Source organism: Cryptococcus neoformans, chromosome 14 (assembly GCF_000149385.1).
Source record: "Cryptococcus neoformans var. neoformans B-3501A chromosome 14, whole genome shotgun sequence".
NCBI lineage: Eukaryota > Fungi > Basidiomycota > Tremellomycetes > Tremellales > Cryptococcaceae > Cryptococcus > Cryptococcus deneoformans.
In genome coordinates this window covers 582,809-600,295 of record NC_009190.1, presented here as the reverse complement: position 1 = coordinate 600,295, position 17,487 = coordinate 582,809, and the positions used below count along the sequence as shown (strand labels likewise).

At 49.3% G+C, this 17,487-nt stretch overlaps 4 protein-coding genes across 4 annotated transcripts; 1 reads left to right on the top strand and 3 right to left on the bottom strand.

Moving 5' to 3' along the window:
• Window positions 1–139: 139 nt before the first annotated feature.
• On the bottom strand, window positions 140–5,426 carry CNBN1990 (hypothetical protein; the record flags this gene model as incomplete). Its single annotated transcript, XM_766728.1, has 6 exons — window positions 140–832; window positions 1,001–1,389; window positions 1,938–2,179; window positions 2,297–3,534; window positions 3,577–4,178; window positions 4,262–5,426. The coding sequence occupies 6 exons, from the start codon at window positions 5,424–5,426 to the stop codon at window positions 140–142; spliced, it is 4,329 nt and encodes a 1,442-aa protein (XP_771821.1).
• A 968-nt stretch (window positions 5,427–6,394) lies between these two features.
• On the top strand, window positions 6,395–7,306 carry CNBN1980 (hypothetical protein; the record flags this gene model as incomplete). The annotated part of the gene is made up of 1 exon (XM_766727.1): window positions 6,395–7,306. One exon carries the CDS (start codon window positions 6,395–6,397, stop codon window positions 7,304–7,306), a length of 912 nt encoding a protein of 303 aa, XP_771820.1.
• A 1,029-nt stretch (window positions 7,307–8,335) lies between these two features.
• CNBN1970 (hypothetical protein) lies at window positions 8,336–10,691 on the bottom strand (the record flags this gene model as incomplete). The annotated part of the gene is made up of 3 exons (XM_766726.1): window positions 8,336–8,491; window positions 8,535–9,595; window positions 9,683–10,691. 3 exons carry the CDS (start codon window positions 10,689–10,691, stop codon window positions 8,336–8,338), a joined length of 2,226 nt encoding a protein of 741 aa, XP_771819.1.
• A 3,630-nt stretch (window positions 10,692–14,321) lies between these two features.
• CNBN1960 (hypothetical protein) lies at window positions 14,322–16,587 on the bottom strand (the record flags this gene model as incomplete). The annotated part of the gene is made up of 4 exons (XM_766725.1): window positions 14,322–14,869; window positions 15,336–15,629; window positions 15,679–16,388; window positions 16,445–16,587. 4 exons carry the CDS (start codon window positions 16,585–16,587, stop codon window positions 14,322–14,324), a joined length of 1,695 nt encoding a protein of 564 aa, XP_771818.1.
• Between the last annotated feature and the right edge of the window lie 900 nt (window positions 16,588–17,487).

Sequence of the window (17,487 nt, the reverse complement as noted above, 5' to 3'; positions counted from 1 at the left end):
TTAGATGGCTTCTCGTTTTTTCGGTCTGGTTCAACTTTGATCTGTCTGTAGAATTTTCTTTCTTTCTCTTTTCTTTTGACCATAATTTTAATAACTACGAAAATAAAATGACTGTTACTATGAACTTGGTTTCCTATAATCAGTGTGTTGACTTATACTGATCAACAATCTCTGAAGCATTTTCTAGAGCGGTTTCGGGTTCCCAACTGTTGTGTTCGGCACTGTAGCCGAGCCACTTGATAAGGAATTGGCGGCGTTTTCGGTAAAATCGATGATCGAGGATGCACTCGACTTCGTATTCTAGGTCACCTTCGACTTCGATAGGTGATGGTGCGACTTGTGTTCGCCCTGGGATCTCATTCTCAATATATTTCTCAAGCAATTGGACGTGGAAGACGTCGTGGATACGCATTGATTTCGGCAACTCAAGGCGATACGCGTGGGAAGAAACGCGCGCGATAATGGTGTAGGGACCGAGATAACGGTGATCTAATTTCTTGGTGGGTCGTTTCGTTTTGATGTTACGGGCAGATAGCCAGACTTTGTCGCCGATAGTATATTCGGGAAGTGGGGCACGGTGCTTATCAAACTGTAGTGCTGCACTCTCTTGTGCTTTGGACATTTCTATCTTGAGGTGTTCGTGGAGCTTGCTCAAGTCGGTGATGGAGGCTCTGGCAGGTGGGCTGAAAATAGGAACGTTGTCATCGGGGGTAAACGATGCCCTGGGATGGTACCCTTTGTTGGCAAAGAAGGGGGACATGGTAGTGGACGAATGGGGCGTATTGTTGTAAGTGAATTCCGCAACTGGGAGTAGCGGTGCCCATTCCTTTTGCTTATAATCGGTATAAAGGCGCAGATATTGTTCTAAGACCTGGTTCACTCATTCGGTTTGTCCATCTGTTTCTGGGTGAAAAGCTGTACTGAGTTCTAACTCGATGTGTAGGAGTTGTGTGAATGCTCGCCAAAAGCGGGATGTGAATTCAGATCCACGATCTGATACAATACTGGTCGGAATCCCGTGCTTGGAGAAGACGTGGGTGACATATAATTGGGCGAGTTCCTCGGTGTTGAGGCTAGTCGTTGTGGGGATAAAGAGAGCCATCTTGGTGAGTCGGTCTACGATCACAAGGATGGTGTTGTAGCCGTGTGATGGGGGAAGTTGTTCAATGAGGTCCATCGATACAGATGACCAGGGATATGGGGGAATGGGTAGAGACTTGAGTTCGCCATAGGGCTGATGACGTCTTGTCTTAGTTCTGCAACAAAGATCGCAGGAATCAATGTAGTGATTGACGAAGCCTTTTAGGCCTGGCCACCAGTAATGGCGTCGGATGAGTTGGATAGTCTTGCGTCGTCCGGGATGCCCACTAGTGAGTGCATCATGGCATTCTTTCGTGACGAGGGTGCGTAGCTCGTTATTGGCTGGGACATAGAATGATTCTGTAGGCACTGGGGTGTGCCTCACTGCGTTCGGTGGGCGTTCGGAAAGAATGGGCGTTCGTGGTATAGGTCTAGAGGGCGTTCGGATGCGTTCGAGGAAGCGTTCGGTGTTTGTTTATAGTTATAGTGGTCTACTGGATGCGAAACTAGCAATGGTTGATATGCATGAGTTTCGCTTGGAGAAAGAGAAAACTATAACTATGTATGAGATCTATATATATATGTATGTATGGATGTATGCAGAAACAAACAGAAGTCCATCGAAAAAAGGGGCAGAAATCCGGCGAAGTCCGCCGCCGCGTTTCGGCAGCAATTGCCGGTCCTATGCATGAGAATAAAATATCATGCATAGGAAAAGGCCGGACAGAGCTCGATGCCGCGTTTCGGCGAAGTCCGAAAATGCGTTTCGGCATCAAATCTCACCTACCAACATCGACCAATGCATAGGAATAAATCCTACCATATGGTGAGAATGAATGGTGGTAAGGGCTCTGCACTTACAGATTCGTCATATCTGAGGAGTCCTTCATCGTCTCGAGTATATGGGTGAGCTTCGGAGGGATGGTTGGCTTTGTCCAAGAATGGTTTTGCTGATTCATCGGTTTCTAGACCGGTTTTCAACAACGACTTGATGGGCGAAGATATTTCCAACCGATCGAGTCCGGTTGTGGCAGTACCCAAGTACTGTCCAGGGCGAAGGAGAGTCTGGAAATTCTGAGGATTGGCAGCAGTAGTAAGGCTGGAGCCTTTCTCGAGTGGATGATAATCATGTCTTCGGGTGAGTGCGTCAGGCTTTGTGCCTTGTACGCCTGGTCAGTAGATGATATTGAAGTCAAAGTCGGCTAGGAATTCAGACCATCGCGCCTGTCGTCGATTGAGTTGCTTGGTAGTCATAAAGTACTCCAGGCTTCTGTGGTCGGTGTAGACACGAATGGTTTCTCTAGCACCTTCGAAGTAATGTCGCCATTCTTTGAATGCTGAAACAATTGCTAACATTTCTTTGTCGTGAATAGGATAGTTTAACTCGGCAGGCAACATTTTGTGAGAGAAGAAAGCAACTGGTTCGAGTTTCTTGTCGATTTCATGTGATAAGATACCTGCGATGGCATAGTCGGAGGCGTCGGTTTCAAGGATGAGTTGCTTGGTCAGATCGTAATGATGTAGGAGATCAACAGAGGTGAAACTCTTTTTGAGTGCTTCGAAAGATGTTCGTTGAGGTTCTTCCCATACAAAGGGTAAGTCCTTCTTTGTCAAGTCGATAAGAGGTTTGGCGATACTAGAGTAGTTCTTGATGAACCTTCGGTAGAAGTTACAGAACCCAAGGAAGGATTGGGTATCACGGAGATTGCGAGGTGTCGGCCATTCCGTGATAGACTTTACTTTCTTGGTGTCCATTGATAGACCTTGATCGCTGACAACGAAACCTAGGAACTCTACTGAGGTTTGATGGAACTCGCACTTTGAAGCTTTGGCATATAATTGGGTTTGGCGGAGGCGATCTAGGACTTGTATGACGTGTGACTGGTGAGTCTCCAAGTCTGGGCTGTAGATGAGGATGTCGTCGAGGTAGATGATAACAAATATGTCTAGCAAGTCGCGGAAATTGTGGTTCATGAGATGTTGGAAGGATGCAGGGGCATTGGTGAGGCCAAACGGCATTACCAAATATTCGAAATGCCCATAGCGAGTACGGAAAGCTGTTTTCCATTCTTCACCTGCCTTAATGCGAAGTAAATTGTAGGCTCCTCGCAGGTCGATCTTGGTGAATACTTTGGCTGATTTGAGTCGATCTAGGAGCTCGGCGATCAATGGTAGAGGATAGCGATTCTTGATGGTGATCTTGTTGATTCCCCGGTAATCGACACACATCCTAAGCGATCCGTCTTTCTTTTTGACAAAGAGTATGGGTGCTCCGGCTGGTGATTCGGACGGTCGGATAAAACCTTTCTTAAGATTCTCATCAAGGTATTCGCGGAGAGCTTCAAGTTCTGTTTCGGAGAGATTGTATATGGGACCAAAAGGTGGGTTCTTTCCTTCTTCGAGAGGGATATGGTGGTCGAAAGACCTATGTTCTGGGAGTGTATCGGCGCTTTTCTTGTCGAATACGTCTAGATATTGATGGTATTCTTTAGGTACTATTTCGGCATCGGTGTTTTCTTTTGGGGGTTTGTCATTGGTGATGACCATGGCTAAGTTGGCACTCGTCGTCTGTGATACAGGTGGGTGTATGGAAAGTGTTTCCCAGCTGATGGACGGATTGTGCTCTTGTAACCAGGTTATACCTAGGACGATGGGGTAGGAGCCGATGTCGGTTATGAGGAGTTGGAGTAAGGTGTGTCCGAATGGTTTCTGGAAGTTGACCAGGATGTTGGCTTCTTCTTCAATTATAGTTCGCTGACCCGCAGCGTTGAATAGGTATAATGGGATCGAATCTTCTATTTTCGTGGTTTTGATGTTAAAGGTCTGGACGAATCTTTTGTCGATGAAGTTTGTAGAGGCACCGGAATCGATTAAAGCTTGATAAACATTGTTGTGAAAGAGAAAGTCGATTGTGAGTTGGTTTTTGTTGTTTTTGTTATTATCTTCGAGAGTTTGGAGATATTCGCAGGAGTCTGTATTGGCCGGTTTGATAGTACGCTCTTGTTCCCGGCTACCTTCTTCGACTTTGGCAGACAAGAGCATATCTAGTTTTTTGAAGGGAGAGTAGTATTGGATTGTTGCGAGGGGACCACTGGGCACTTGGCGACTTGATGGTTTTTGTCGGCGCAATAGAGGCAGAGGTTATGATCCTTTCGCCTCTGATATTCTTCTGGAGTCAGACGTCCACGTCTGGTTATCCTAGCTGAACTTGGGACAAATGCAGCCCTCAGGTTGACTGCTGGCGTCACCTCTTTATTGAAGGTGGTGTTGGCAGTGGTAGACCTTATCGGCATGCTATTCGCCGCAGAGAAACGTCTGAAGTTGTTGGGGCGATTGTTATTGTAAGAGGTGCGGGTGTAGTCGCTTCGGGTGACGTTGAAAGGCGCCTTTGGTTGCTGGTCTCGCTTTGCTAATACTCGTTCATATCGACGACTATCAATGCGGATGGCCATGTCTTGGAGGTTCTTGAATGACTTGGCTTTGGGTAGTCTGGCAAGTTCGTCTTTGATGTCATCCTTCAAGCCCCTGTAGAAGCAAGCCTTCTTCGCTTCGTCGTTCCACTGAACCAAGGTGGCATAATGCATAAAGGTTGCGAGGTATGAGGATACAGAACCTTGCTGACGAACAGTGTTTAGTTGTCGTTCTGCTGTCTGTTCTTCGTCTGGATCTCCGAAGTTCTTCCTTAATTCGGCACAAAATTTCTTGAAGTCCAGCATAAACTTGGGCTGGGGATCGATGGTTACGAAGGGTTGGAACCATAAGAATGGGGTATCTCGGAGGAAAGATCCGGCGTATAGGACTTTGGAGGTCTCGGTAGGGAAACGAGAAGGTTGGAGGGTAATCACCATTGTCACTTGAGTGATAAAGGTTGAGAGCTTGGTATACTGCCCATGGTAGTACTCGGGTTGGGATACCTTCGGTTCTTGAGGTCTACTGGAGGGTACTGAGGTGCGTTGTCGGCTGTATTCCCTTTTAACTTCTGGGTATGGTGTTTGCGCTGACAGGTCGCGGCTTGATCTAGGTTCTTCGTCTTCTTCATCCAATTCTTGTTCGTTTTCGCCCTCATTATCTTCGCTATTATCAAACATCTGTCGTTCGACTTTGCTCTCTTCCAACTTATGCGTCAACTCTTCCTTCTGTTGCTCAAGTCTTGCAATATGGTTGCGCATCATCTCGAGTTGGGTTTGGGTGTCGTTTGATGTGTTGTCGGCGGTAAATGGATCGGATTGAGGATTGGTGTTGAATGAACCCGCGGGATTGTGGTCGTCATCGAGGGTATGTTCTACTTCCTTGCCTTTTTCGACCTTTTCCACAGCTCGACCACTACGAGTGGATGGACCTGACATGATGTAGGATATGGTATACGAAGTGGTGGTATGAGGTTATAGGTGGCTGAGGTTGTTGATGAAGTTGTTGATGAAGTTGTTGATGAAGTCGTTGATGAAGTTGTATAAGGGTATACGTATGTGTCGAAGGTAAAATGTACTTGAAGTCTATACCAACCAACCACAAGTGTGGAAGATCAATATTTACTGTTATGACTCGTCCCCAACAAGGTCCGGCCTTGGAGACGAGATAGAAAGCCGTAGTTTAACTAAGCAATGAGATATATGTATGATATACCTCTTGACACTTGTCTGTTGGCGTATGGTATAGGGCGGAGGTATATTCGCTTGGGAAGATCAGGCAAGCTTATATACTAGTGGAGTAAGTTTATGTCGAAGGTGGTGCAAGGTAAGACGAGAGTGAGCACTGGGAGCTCGAGGACCTTTCGCAAAGTAACTTATGAAATATTGATCTTCGAGGGGAAGAAGATCAAGATCGAGGACAGAGCTCCCCTTTATATACTTCTACAGAAATCTATTTATATCCTTTGAGGTCCAGCTGGAGGTCAACACTTGAACTACTGCGTTGTAAGTACTTCTGGGATGGTATGGCTAGTGACGTAAAGGACTTTGTCAGCACTTGCCCAGCCTGTCAGACATCCAAAGCTACCACCACTAAGCCTCCCGGACTACTACACTCATTACCAGTTCCTCCCGCCAAATTCTCCGACATAGGCATAGATTTCGTGGGGCCACTACCGCAATCACACAGCTTCGACTATCTCATCGTCATTACCGATCGCCTCACCGGCTGGGTCGCTCTCATACCAACAGTCACGACGCTCACGTCCTCCGCTTTTGCTCAACTCTACTACGACCACTGGGTTTCTAAATATGGGGTACCACAATCGATCGTCTCAGACCGCGATAAGTTATTCACTGCTGCGTCATGGCGTCGGTTGAATTCACTCCTGGGCACTAAGCTAAAGATGTCAACAGCATACCACCCCCAGACCGATGGTATATCAGAACGATCAAACAAGACAGTCATCCAGATCCTGCGAACCTGGACTGACGACCAAGGCCGAAATTGGGCAGCCAACCTACAGCGGGTCGCCTTCGCAATGAACAACACCATCCGACGCTCAACCCACCACACCCCCGCCGAGCTCGTTTTCGGGAAACGCCTGTCACTCACTCCGCCATTTCTCCCCTCAACATCAGCTACGGACCCGTCCCTCGCTCAACCTACAGCCTCCGAATGGGATCTCGCTGCCCAACGCATGGCCCTCAAAGAGGGCATCGCTCGTGACGAACTGCTTCTCGCTAAGCATCGGCAAAGTGTTCAAGCCAATAAGCATCGTCGGCCGGACCCGGTCTACCGCCCGGGAGACAAAGTCTACTTGAACACAGCTGAGTTCCGTCACGAATATAAGACAGCCACTAACCGTTCTGCGAAGTTCATGCCCCGTTGGGAAGGCCCCTTCACCATCCTCAAGGCCTTTCCTGAGCAATCACTCTATGAATTGGATGTTCCCGTCACCTCAACACAGTCGACGCCTCGCCGCCATGTTTCGCGCCTCAAGCCATACCGGGAGTCCGAACAGTATCACCAGCACGCGGTTCCTCGCCTACTCGACCGCCCGGCTGTTTCCTCGCCACACATCCTCCAAATCCTTGAAGACCGCACCCTCACCCCCAAGGGAAATCATCCAAAGGTCTATCAAGTGCGCGCCCGCCTCGCCGGTGAAGGCCCCAAGGCTCGATGGCTCAGTCGCGATACGGCGCAGGACTATGCAGGTTGGCAAGAGGCTTGGGAAGACTTTATTGGCGAAGATGAGCTACATCTCGACGTACTGGACGTTACTACTGATGTTCCTCAGATGTTCACCCAGGGTTAACGGTCCCGACATGGCCACACTCCGCCGTGAGCTGTATACACCCTCCCTAACACCCTTTTTTTTTCCTCATCTACCCCTCAGACCAGGCTGACACCTTCGCACAGATGCCAAACCACCCCCCCCTCAAGTCCCCAGCCCACCCCTGTCCAGGGTTTCAATTCTGTCCCCCCCTTTTTTTTCCTTCGTGCCGTGTTTTCTCATTTTTTTCTCGTCCGTTTATTTCTCCTTCAGTTTCCTCCCCCCCTTCCTCACGGGCCTGAAGACAGACAAGAGGTTCCCCCACCCCCCATTTTTTTATCCCCAGACAAAGAATCTGAAAAGAAGCCAAAAGGCCAGGGAGTTTTTTCGTGGTGGGGGTTTCCCTCAGTCAACATGTTTCATGGATTGTCTCTCAGCCTGGCCCCTCATTGAAGCCCAGCTTCTACAGTTTTCTAGCTCATTTCCTTCTCCCTCTTTGTGTGTGTGTCTCATTTCCTTCTTCTCCCTCACATACTCCGTCTCATCCAGGAGGGGGAGGGTGTAAGAGGCTAGCCTCCGACCCAGTGACCCACGGTCACCACTTTCCCCAGCTTCTAATTTCGAGCCGCGTTTCAATTTGCTTCCGCTTCTTCCTCCAAGTTGCGCGCGTCAAATTGCATCCGCGCTCCCTTTCCCAGGTCACGTGCTTTATTTTTCCCCTGTTTCTCCGAGCCGCGTCTCAATTTACTTCCGCTCCTTTCCTCCAAGTCGCGCGCGTCAAATTGCATCCGCACTCTCCCTCCCAGGTCACGTGCATCAATTTACTTCCGCTTTTTCTCTTCTTGTTTTCTCTTCCATTTCTCGTCCTAAGTCCGAGTTTCTTGTCTGATTTTTCATGCCACAAGCCCCGGTGTTTACCGGGCTTTGGTCGCGACTGGTTTCGAGAGCGAAGGCAAAGTGCATGGAAAGGTTGACACACAAATTCCTTTATTCTTTTATCCTTGTTGTGTTCAACCTTTCCTTCTTCCGACCTTACAGTCACAAGTACCTTGCCTTCTCCTCTTGTTCCTATCAATTCTTCATCTTGTCTCCTTTACTAGTCGCTGATAGGACATAATCAGCATATGCATTTGGGATCTTGTTTGCTTCTCTCCAGTCCGAAGTTAAGCCTCGAGCCCTGCCAGCCCTAAGAGCCCTCCAGTTCTCTCCAAGCCTTGTCCCTCCGAGCTAGTCCCAACAGTACAGTGAAGGTCTATTGTCCGGACCTTACAGTGAGAGAGCGGGAATCGTAGGCGATAGGTTGAGCGTTGTCGGGGGATAAACCCGTGCCCAACCAAGCGCCGAGGCCGGTATTGCTTGCGTCGGTGAAAAGGTAGAGATGGGTTTGACCTGCGAGGATAGCTTCATGGGAAAGGGGGGACAGACCTGTGATACGTGCCACCATTTCCTTCAGCGCCTCAAACGCATCTTGCGCCGACGTTGTCCACTTCCATACCCAACTCAGTGATTCTAATCGCTCAGCTGGGAGGCCCTTAGCCAGTTGACGTTTACGGGATTCATACGCTTTCTCTGCTGTCTTGTTCGGAGGGAGAAGAGCCGTGAGAACGGACGTCTTGGTGGCGATGTGTGGGATGAATTTGGGTAAATACTGGAGAAGGCCAAGAAAAGATCGGAGGTCTTTCACACAACCAGGAGATGGCCATGCGCGTAGTGCTTCGACTTTCTTCGGATCTGGCCCAATGTGATTTGGGGAGATTACGTGGCCCAAGAAGGATACTGAGTCGACGAAAAATTTCGACTTGCTAGGCGAGCAAACAAACCCGCTGTTACGTAAAGCCGTGAGAACCGCGCGGATATTTTTCGCTAAGTCAGAGTCGGTCGCGCCCCAAATGATGATATCATCGACATAAGCTTCACAACAAACGCTGATGAGGTTACGTAAAGCCTCGTTGAGGCGGCGTTGTTGTGTTGCCGGCGAGTTGCACGCGCCTTGCGGCATTACAACCCATTCGTATAAACCCCAGGGAGTGCTAATTGCCGTTTTCTCGATATCGGGCTCGTGCATGAGCGTCTGAAAAAATGCATCGGTAAGGTCAAGTTTGGCGAAAACCTTGCCACGGGCGGCGCGTTGGAGAATGTCGTCAATGTTGGGAACCGGGGTACGATCTTTAACCGTGACACTGTTGAGGCCGCGAAAATCGCAGAGGAACCGGAATTTGCCATTTTCTTTCTTAATGAGGAAAGCAGGGGCGGCCCAAGGGGAACTGGATGGATGGAGGCGGCCTGCGGTACGGTGTTTCTCGATTTCTTGTCGAAGGGTGTCGCGCCACGCTAACGGTACTCGAAATCCAGCTCGAGCGACAGGCATCGCATCAGGAAGAATGTTTATTCGGTGGCGGACTTGGGAGGTGGACGAACAAATGGGCGGGTAGTGGGAGACGTCAGAGATATTGGCTGGAAGGATGTCGGCAAATTCACGGAGGATGGCGTCGGAGTGGGAGTGGCGTTCAGTGCTTACGGTCGGGGATTCGACTGGTGTGATGGAGTTGAGTTGTAGTTGCACAAGCGATGTATAGGATGACCCCCCTGCATTGAGGAGGTGATTTAAACGCTCCGCCCCATCAAATAGGCGGTGTTGACGACAGAACTGTAATCCGAGGATAAGGCGGTATCGTGGACCAAGGGCCATGGCGTAGAATGGGGTAGCGTTGTAGGTAGTGTCACCAATGATTACATCCACTACATACTCCTGGTCTACGACTGGACCCGCCCGATTGTCTGCCATTTTGGTCCCCACCGGTATAATCGGCCGTCCTTGCCATCCCTGTTGCTCTGCGTACGCCCGGTCGACGACGTTGATGCCAGCGCCGCAATCAACGAGTGCTGGGACAGTGTCTCCGTCAGCCTTGAAACGGCAATTGACCATGATGAGAGGTACTGACCCAGCGAGCGCAGACGAGGCATCCTGTACTAGAGTGTCTGTGACAGGGTCGACAGCGAAAACGCCGTGGTGGTCGGACTCGTCGTCGTCGGCAAGGGAGATGAGGTTAGCGACCGGCACGGACGCGGAGGCGTTGGGCGGGGTGGAGGGGGGGCGGGTTGGGCAGATAAGGCGGTGATGGCCGACAACGCGGCATGAGAAACACGCATTGATGCTTTGAAGATAGGCGCGGGCAGATCGGCCGGCGTCACCGAGGGGGAGCCGTTTGGCAGGGTCGAGCCAGTCAAGCTGTTGCGCAGTGTGGCCCTTCGTGGTGGTGGAGGGGGCGGGGGCGAGTTTGGCAATGAGTGGAGGCGCGGGGACGGGAGCGATGACGTTGGCGACGGTTGGTGGGTGGCGGGGGCGTGTCGGCACCTGAAGGAAACGCGCCTCAAGCATGGCGTCATCGATGACGTCCATCATGATCTCATACAGGTCGGCCGACATTGCGGAGAGCACTGTTTTGCCACGTGCGCGGAGAGCAGCTTTGGTGTGGTGAGTAACCAAGGCATCGACACCGTCCAATAGCCGGCGGTTGACGTCCACGTCGCTGAGGGGGTCCTCGAAGTCATGAAGAATGCCTTGGTAACTGATAACGAGGTGAAAGAATGCATCGAACGCGGCGGGTGTGGTGTCCAAGCAGCGGAGCTGCATGAATCGGTGGCGGAGTTTGGACTCCCAGCCGCGGGCGAGAATGTGAGACTTAAGGGAGACTTGCCATGCATCCCAAGTCTCGGCGTGTTTGCCATGGAGCTCGAGCCACGTGGTAAAACGGCCGCCCGATTGGGAGATCGAGGTGTTTGCCACAGAAATCTTCCACGCGTGCTCAGCCGGGCCGGGGCTCCAGTGTAGGAGGGCGTCACGGAAATAGGTCTCCAAAGCGAGGAGGTGTCGCTGGAGTGCGAACGGGTCGGCAGGGGAGTGAGTCCCAAGTCGCGGCGGAGAGATCTTATCCGGGCGGGACCCACGTGTAGAGGGGGGGACGTGACGGTCGTGGCCGGTGGTGGCTTGATCGGCGAGCGCTTGGGTGGAGCGGAGGAGTCCGGCAACAATAGACTTAAGTTCGTCGATCTCAGGAACGGTCGTGCCGGAAAGGGTAGTGGTGGGGCCCGGGGTCTTTCGGTAGGTTGCACCCGTGGTGTCGTGTACAGGGGTGGTGTAGGTTACCAGCTTTTCGTCGGTTGTGTCAGGCACCGAAGGCACCGCGTTAGAAGTTGTGGGCGAAGCCAAATTGTCTCCGGAGCCCGCGGACGATAGGTGGTCTTCCGTGAAAGTGCCGAAGATGGGAACGCCAGTGGGGTGATGCCCGATGATGGGACGGGAAGTCACCTCGTCGTATGCAATGATGGGTTGGCCCTGAGAGTCGAACGCCATGATGTATGTTGGTGTGGTGGGGTGTGGTATGAATTGATTTGGGTAATGAGTTTGAAAAAAAAGTGTAAGGTCCGGACAATAGACCTTCACTGAACTGGTGGGGCTAGCTCGGAGGGACAAGGCTTGGAGAGAACTGGTGGGTTCTTAGGGCTGGCAGGGCTCGAGGCTTAACTTCGGACTGGAGAGAAGCAAACAAGATCCCAAATGCATATGCTGATTATGTCCTATCAGCGACTAGTAAAGGAGACAAGATGAAGAATTGATAGGAACAAGAGGAGAAGGCAAGGTACTTGTGACTGTAAAGTCGGAAGAAGGAAAGGTTGAACACAGCAAGGATAAAAGAATAAAGGAATTCGTGTGAAACCCAAAGAGCCCAAAGCTTACCTGATTATGTCCTATCAGCGACTAGTAAAGGAGACAAGATGAAGAATTGATAGGAACACTGATCAGGATTAGCCAGGGGGTCTGAGGGGAGAAAGTAATTAGTAGAGAGCTCTGCTTACAGAGGAGAAGGCAAGGTACTTGTGACTGTAAAGTCGGAAGAAGGAAAGGTTGAACACAGCAAGGATAAAAGAATAAAGGAATTCGTGTGTCAACCTTTCCATGCACTTTGCCTTCGCTCTCGAAACCAGTCGCGACCAAAGCTCCGGTAAACACCGGGGCTTGTGGCATGAAAAATCGGACAAGAAACTCGGACTTAGGACGAGAAATGGAAGAGAAAATAAGAAGAGAAAAAGCGGAAATAAAATAATGCACGTGACCTGGGAGGAAGAGTGCAGATGCAATTTGATGCGCGTGACTTGGAGGAAAGGAGCAGAAGTAAATTGAGATGCGGCTCGGAGAAATAGGGGAAAAATAAAGCACGTGACCTGGGAGAAGGGAGAGCGGATGCAATTTGACGCGCGCAACTTGGAGGAAGAAGCGGAAGTAAATTGAAACGTGGCTCGAAAATTTGAAGCTGGGGAAAGTGGTGACCTCATGAGATGTGGGTCAACTGGGTCAGAGGCTAGCCTCTTACACGCCGGAGGCTCCGAATCACATGCAAGCAGCCATTTTTTGAAAACTTGCACAATTGGTTGTCTGCACAGAGAGTTGAGGCCAACAACCATGGCAATGGAGTGTCCTTTGGGGCAGAAGGAACGAGCTTTGCTGGCGGGGCTGAGTATGAAAACGCGGAGGACGGATTGAGCCTCATAGATGGATTTTATGACCCTGAGACATTGCTGCAGACCTTCGCGCATTCTCAGGATCTAGAGCCTACCCATACATCTGATCCAGCTGAGTCTCAGTCAGGTTGAAGCAATGGGAAGGAGGGGTACTCGTTTGCAGATGGTGAATTGGTAGTAAATAAGTTGGTACAATTGAAGTTAAATAAGAAGGGAATGAAGTTAAATATGGTTAGGAAAGTGTATTGCTTGGTTGAATGAGGATGAGATAACTTACATACTGTGATTGAAGTACACATCTTCACCACTATGGGGATGTCTTGAAATCAGATTTATCAGTAAAGAAACAATGCCATTACTAATGTATGCTAGCAAATGGAAAGGATGAGCACCTTGTCTATCGGAATGATGAGACGCTACTCACTCTTGCAATCGGTATCGTTGCAATGACCCAAGGACCATTTGGATCAACGGGCATTTGAGGAACCCTGACTAAGGCTACAGGGTGTATTGATTGGATAGTTCGATCATTGATGGGATAAAAAAAGGGCTCAAAAAGCTCGTTGTCTCGGAAAATCTGTATATCTAAAGTTTTCCTATGCTCAAGTCAGCCATTGTCACAGCCATTGTCACTATCACATCAAAACTTACTCCTGATTGAACCCGAAATTTCGAGCTGTGCTCCATTTAAACCACCTCAAAACACCCCACATCTCCCTAGATAATATATGTCCATCCGTGTTCCATTGAATGTGGGTGAAGACGGTCCATAAAATTCCTGTCATGGTTGCCTCATGGAAGTCGACAAACCTGCGAAGGGATGGGTGGCACTCAACAAACAAACAGGCATGTTTTCTTGGAGTAGGCAGGGGATTTCGCGAGCAGCATCCAGCGACCAATTCTCTGTGAATGTAGGATCCAAAGGTCGGAAACAGTAACATCGAACAGCGAGTTCACTATGAAAATAGAAAGAGTCCAAGGCAGACCATGTATTATGTGTGGGGGAGTTATGGTGTGACACGGAGGCATTATGTTGCTGAAGATAAATCATGAAGTTTTCAAAGACCGCCTTGTCTGGATGAGCTTCGATGCTTCTTGAGCCTTTGATCAAAAGATCAATTGAAAATTCCTGATCAAGACTGCTGCTATCATAAAGATGAAGGTTATCAGCAGTATTATCGTTGGCCAGATCTATCCCGCCAAGCTTGAAGCCCTCGACAAGCTCTTTGTGCAACTCCTTCTCATGGGTGGGATCTATTTCAGAGCTGACCGCATTTTTGAGACGAAGAAGAGCCATACGTTGGCGTAGTAAGGCCCAGAGCTTGACGACTTGCTCTTGAAAGATGTTCCTGCCACTCATATTGATATGCTTTATATGACCATTCAGTCGTTCCAGGGCAAATAGCCACCATCCGTACACTGGTCCGTGAGACAGTATGTCATCTGGGATGTGTTGTATGACATGGAAATTTGTCACATGGGAGGGCAGGAAAGGATGGAGCCTGGCGACAAGGTCACGGAATTTGTTGATGAGAAGTCAGAGGCGATCGACTTGGGTCTCTGAGATGGCGGATTGCAAAGTGCCCTGCACAACCGCAAAAAGCTTCAAGCAGGCCATTAATTCTTCTTGGGGCAGAGGCCTCCCCGCAGCAGCAGCTTCTGCCCATAACCACGGGAAAATAAGAGGGCCGAGAAGTTCACCAAATGTTCTCCACTGTGCAGCGGTGGGTTTGGCTTGTTTAGTAAAGAACCCTTTACCTATTCTGTCGATGTAGGGAGGGAATATGACGTTTTCCATCATTTCCTCTAGGCTAGGCAGGAGTTTCTTGGTGAGAACGGGTTTCCCATCTGCTTTCCCAGGTGGCAGAACACTCACGGCATATTGATGCAATCTTGCGATCATATTGGGATCCTCCGATTCCCTCCCTCTTTCCACCATTCGGTCTATCACATCCTCGAACCCTTCATCCTCCAGATTTAATGAGGCGACACTGCCTCTGTCATTGTCCATCTCCCAACCTGCTGGAGGTAAAGCGCAGTACCGCCCCAAAATACAGACCTGTCGAATATAGAAGGGAAGAACTCCTTTGAGTAGGGCATGCATCAGGTCAACAACAGCAAGTTGAACTTTATCGAAATCTGGGAAAAGGTCAAACACTGACAGATGACTGGGTACCTTGAAGATAGATTGCTCCATGGTATCCACTGCCGCCCAAGTCGCTTGAGTTTGGCAGCCTGCACAGCGAGCAACATGAGGTTGCTGTGCAGTTTGGGGGGCTTGCTCAAACTGTTTCAGGAATTCGCGCTGCTGTGCTAGCATCGCTTGAGAATGTTCAGCACCATTTCAAGGGGAATGCAATGCCGAGCTATATAAGCGGTTGCGTGGTACAGTGCATTTCATGCAGGGAGAATCCTTCTTTGTGAAGTGTGGGCTGCCAGTAACAGCAACGGCAGCAGGACGATCACAGCAAATAGTACCAACTCTGACAAAGACCTTTCATCCTATGAACTAGTGAGCTAATATAATTCATCAGCAGTATGGCTTACTTACCCTGTCTATAGTTTGGTGTTTTGATCCAGAGCCCATCCGCACCTGCGGTGAGAAGCTCTATGGCCAAAGGAAGCAACAGTCGATGTAGAAGAACGCCAGGAGGCTCATGTGGTCCTGGCGTTATGCCCATGAGCATCATGAACCCAAACTGCGATTGATACTGGTTGGGAAGATCAGCCAACTGGCAGAAAATGGGGCCCATGGAGCGAGGCGACCGATTGCAAGATTTGGATGGGTCCGCCCAATCGATGGATATATTAATAGTCAAAAGAAGAGCCCCCTTCTCACGCTCGCCTCCACAGTTGACATAACAAGACATCAAGTTGGTGATGAAGGATCTTACCAGTTTTGGCGTTCTGAAGGTATCGTGGCTGGTCCATTGAGTTATCACGCTCCCTTTGGTGAGCACGAATTATTTCTTGCTGCTCCATGAGTCGCTCTACCCCATCAATAGAGAAAAGATACTCCAATTCATCCTGCAAAGTTCGCTGCCCGAAGAATTCTGTTGTCAGCTTGCCATTTTCCTTCAGCAGTGAAGCACATTCCGGACACTTGTCCGGGATTCTTTCCCAACCATCTCGCGATATGATGTCGTACAGGACATTTTGACAGTCTTTCATCGGACATTTCAGATGGATTATCAGGGCTGGATCGATATCAAGCTGGCGATACAAGGACTTGACATTTTTGAGAATGCTGGAAGATGAGGTGTTGATTGGGGCATTGAGAATGCGAAGCATTTCTTCATGAGTGGAATCCATGAGATCTTTATTTTCTTGTACCCTCAAGCGCAGTGATTCCCGATCCTCTGAAACAGCCACTTTGACGAGGACTTGTATGATGGCTCTGACCATATCTCCAAAACGCTGCGGCAATCCCACAAAAGTTGTAAGTAGTACAGTGAAAATAGCCATTAGACTTGCGAGTAGTGGCCCTTTTGTTTGTGGGGGATAAAACGCTGAGCAATCATTATCAGAGTTGCAAGAAGGAATGAGACAATCGGCGACCTTGGTTGGCCATTTGGCGAGGATGCTGTCCAGATTGTGTGACTCTCTGTCAAAGGCAGGGCACTGTCCAGGTCACAGTTGAGGAAAGGTTTTCCCACATACGGAAAGTTGTCATTGTTTATACCGTTCCCGTTGTCTGTCATTTCCCCCAAAGGGCCCGGGGAACGATCTGAGCCTAGGCCCTGTCCATCACCAAGTGATTGAATAGAGTTGAAAGATGTGAAGGATGGTTTGGCATCATCCATGAGAACAGAGGATGTAGCAATGACCGGCGCAGTAGTTGCTGCTAGCTCATCAGAAAAAAACAATGGAGTTGGAAGAGGTCACCCCGGATGGCTCCCTACTTGACATCAAGCTACCAGAATGTGTTAGCCAAGTTCTATATTGCATGATTCTTCCATCAAGGGGACACTCAGGACAGCAGCAGCAAACTTGAGACCTCGAACCCTAGAAAATCATAATAGCTCAGTTATCAGGATCGCCATATAATGATCCATCACTGGCATTACTTACAATTTTCATACTGGGCTGGATAGTTCGAGCCTCGATACTGCCTTTGCCGTCATGATATGGATGTACACGGGGCCTGCTACTATAATGAGAACAGTCAGCCATAATGCAGACAAGATACTTGTTTTGAAATAGTTCTATTGTTTGAGATGATGGTTGAGAGTGGTGTTACAGATCTTGGCAGGGTGACAGTAGTATATGATTTGGGTCAATGGTGGTGAAGAATGTCAGAGTATGACGAGAGTGGTGGAATGGTGGAGGACTTGGGAAGAAGAGAAGAAAGCAACAAACAACAAATGAACAACATGACAACAACAAGAGAAGAAATAACTTAATAAGCATTTTTTTACATGCATATCTGTTAGTTATCTGATCTGGAGTCTCAGCAGTAACAGGTGGCATGGAATGAGGTGGAGCAGATGAGATATTTATTCATGGTCCAAAAGGAGCAGTGAACCTTCCCTGGTCTGATGCATGAACCAAGCAGGATCAGTCCGCATGGAAACCTCGCAGGAGCAGGGGAGGACAAGCCGCGTGCCTACCCCCTGGTTAGGACAGGAGCAATCAAAAGACCCTGAAAAATCGGTATAGACTGGGCCAGGTGCGCTGGCATAGCCTGGTCCAAAAAGGTGCAG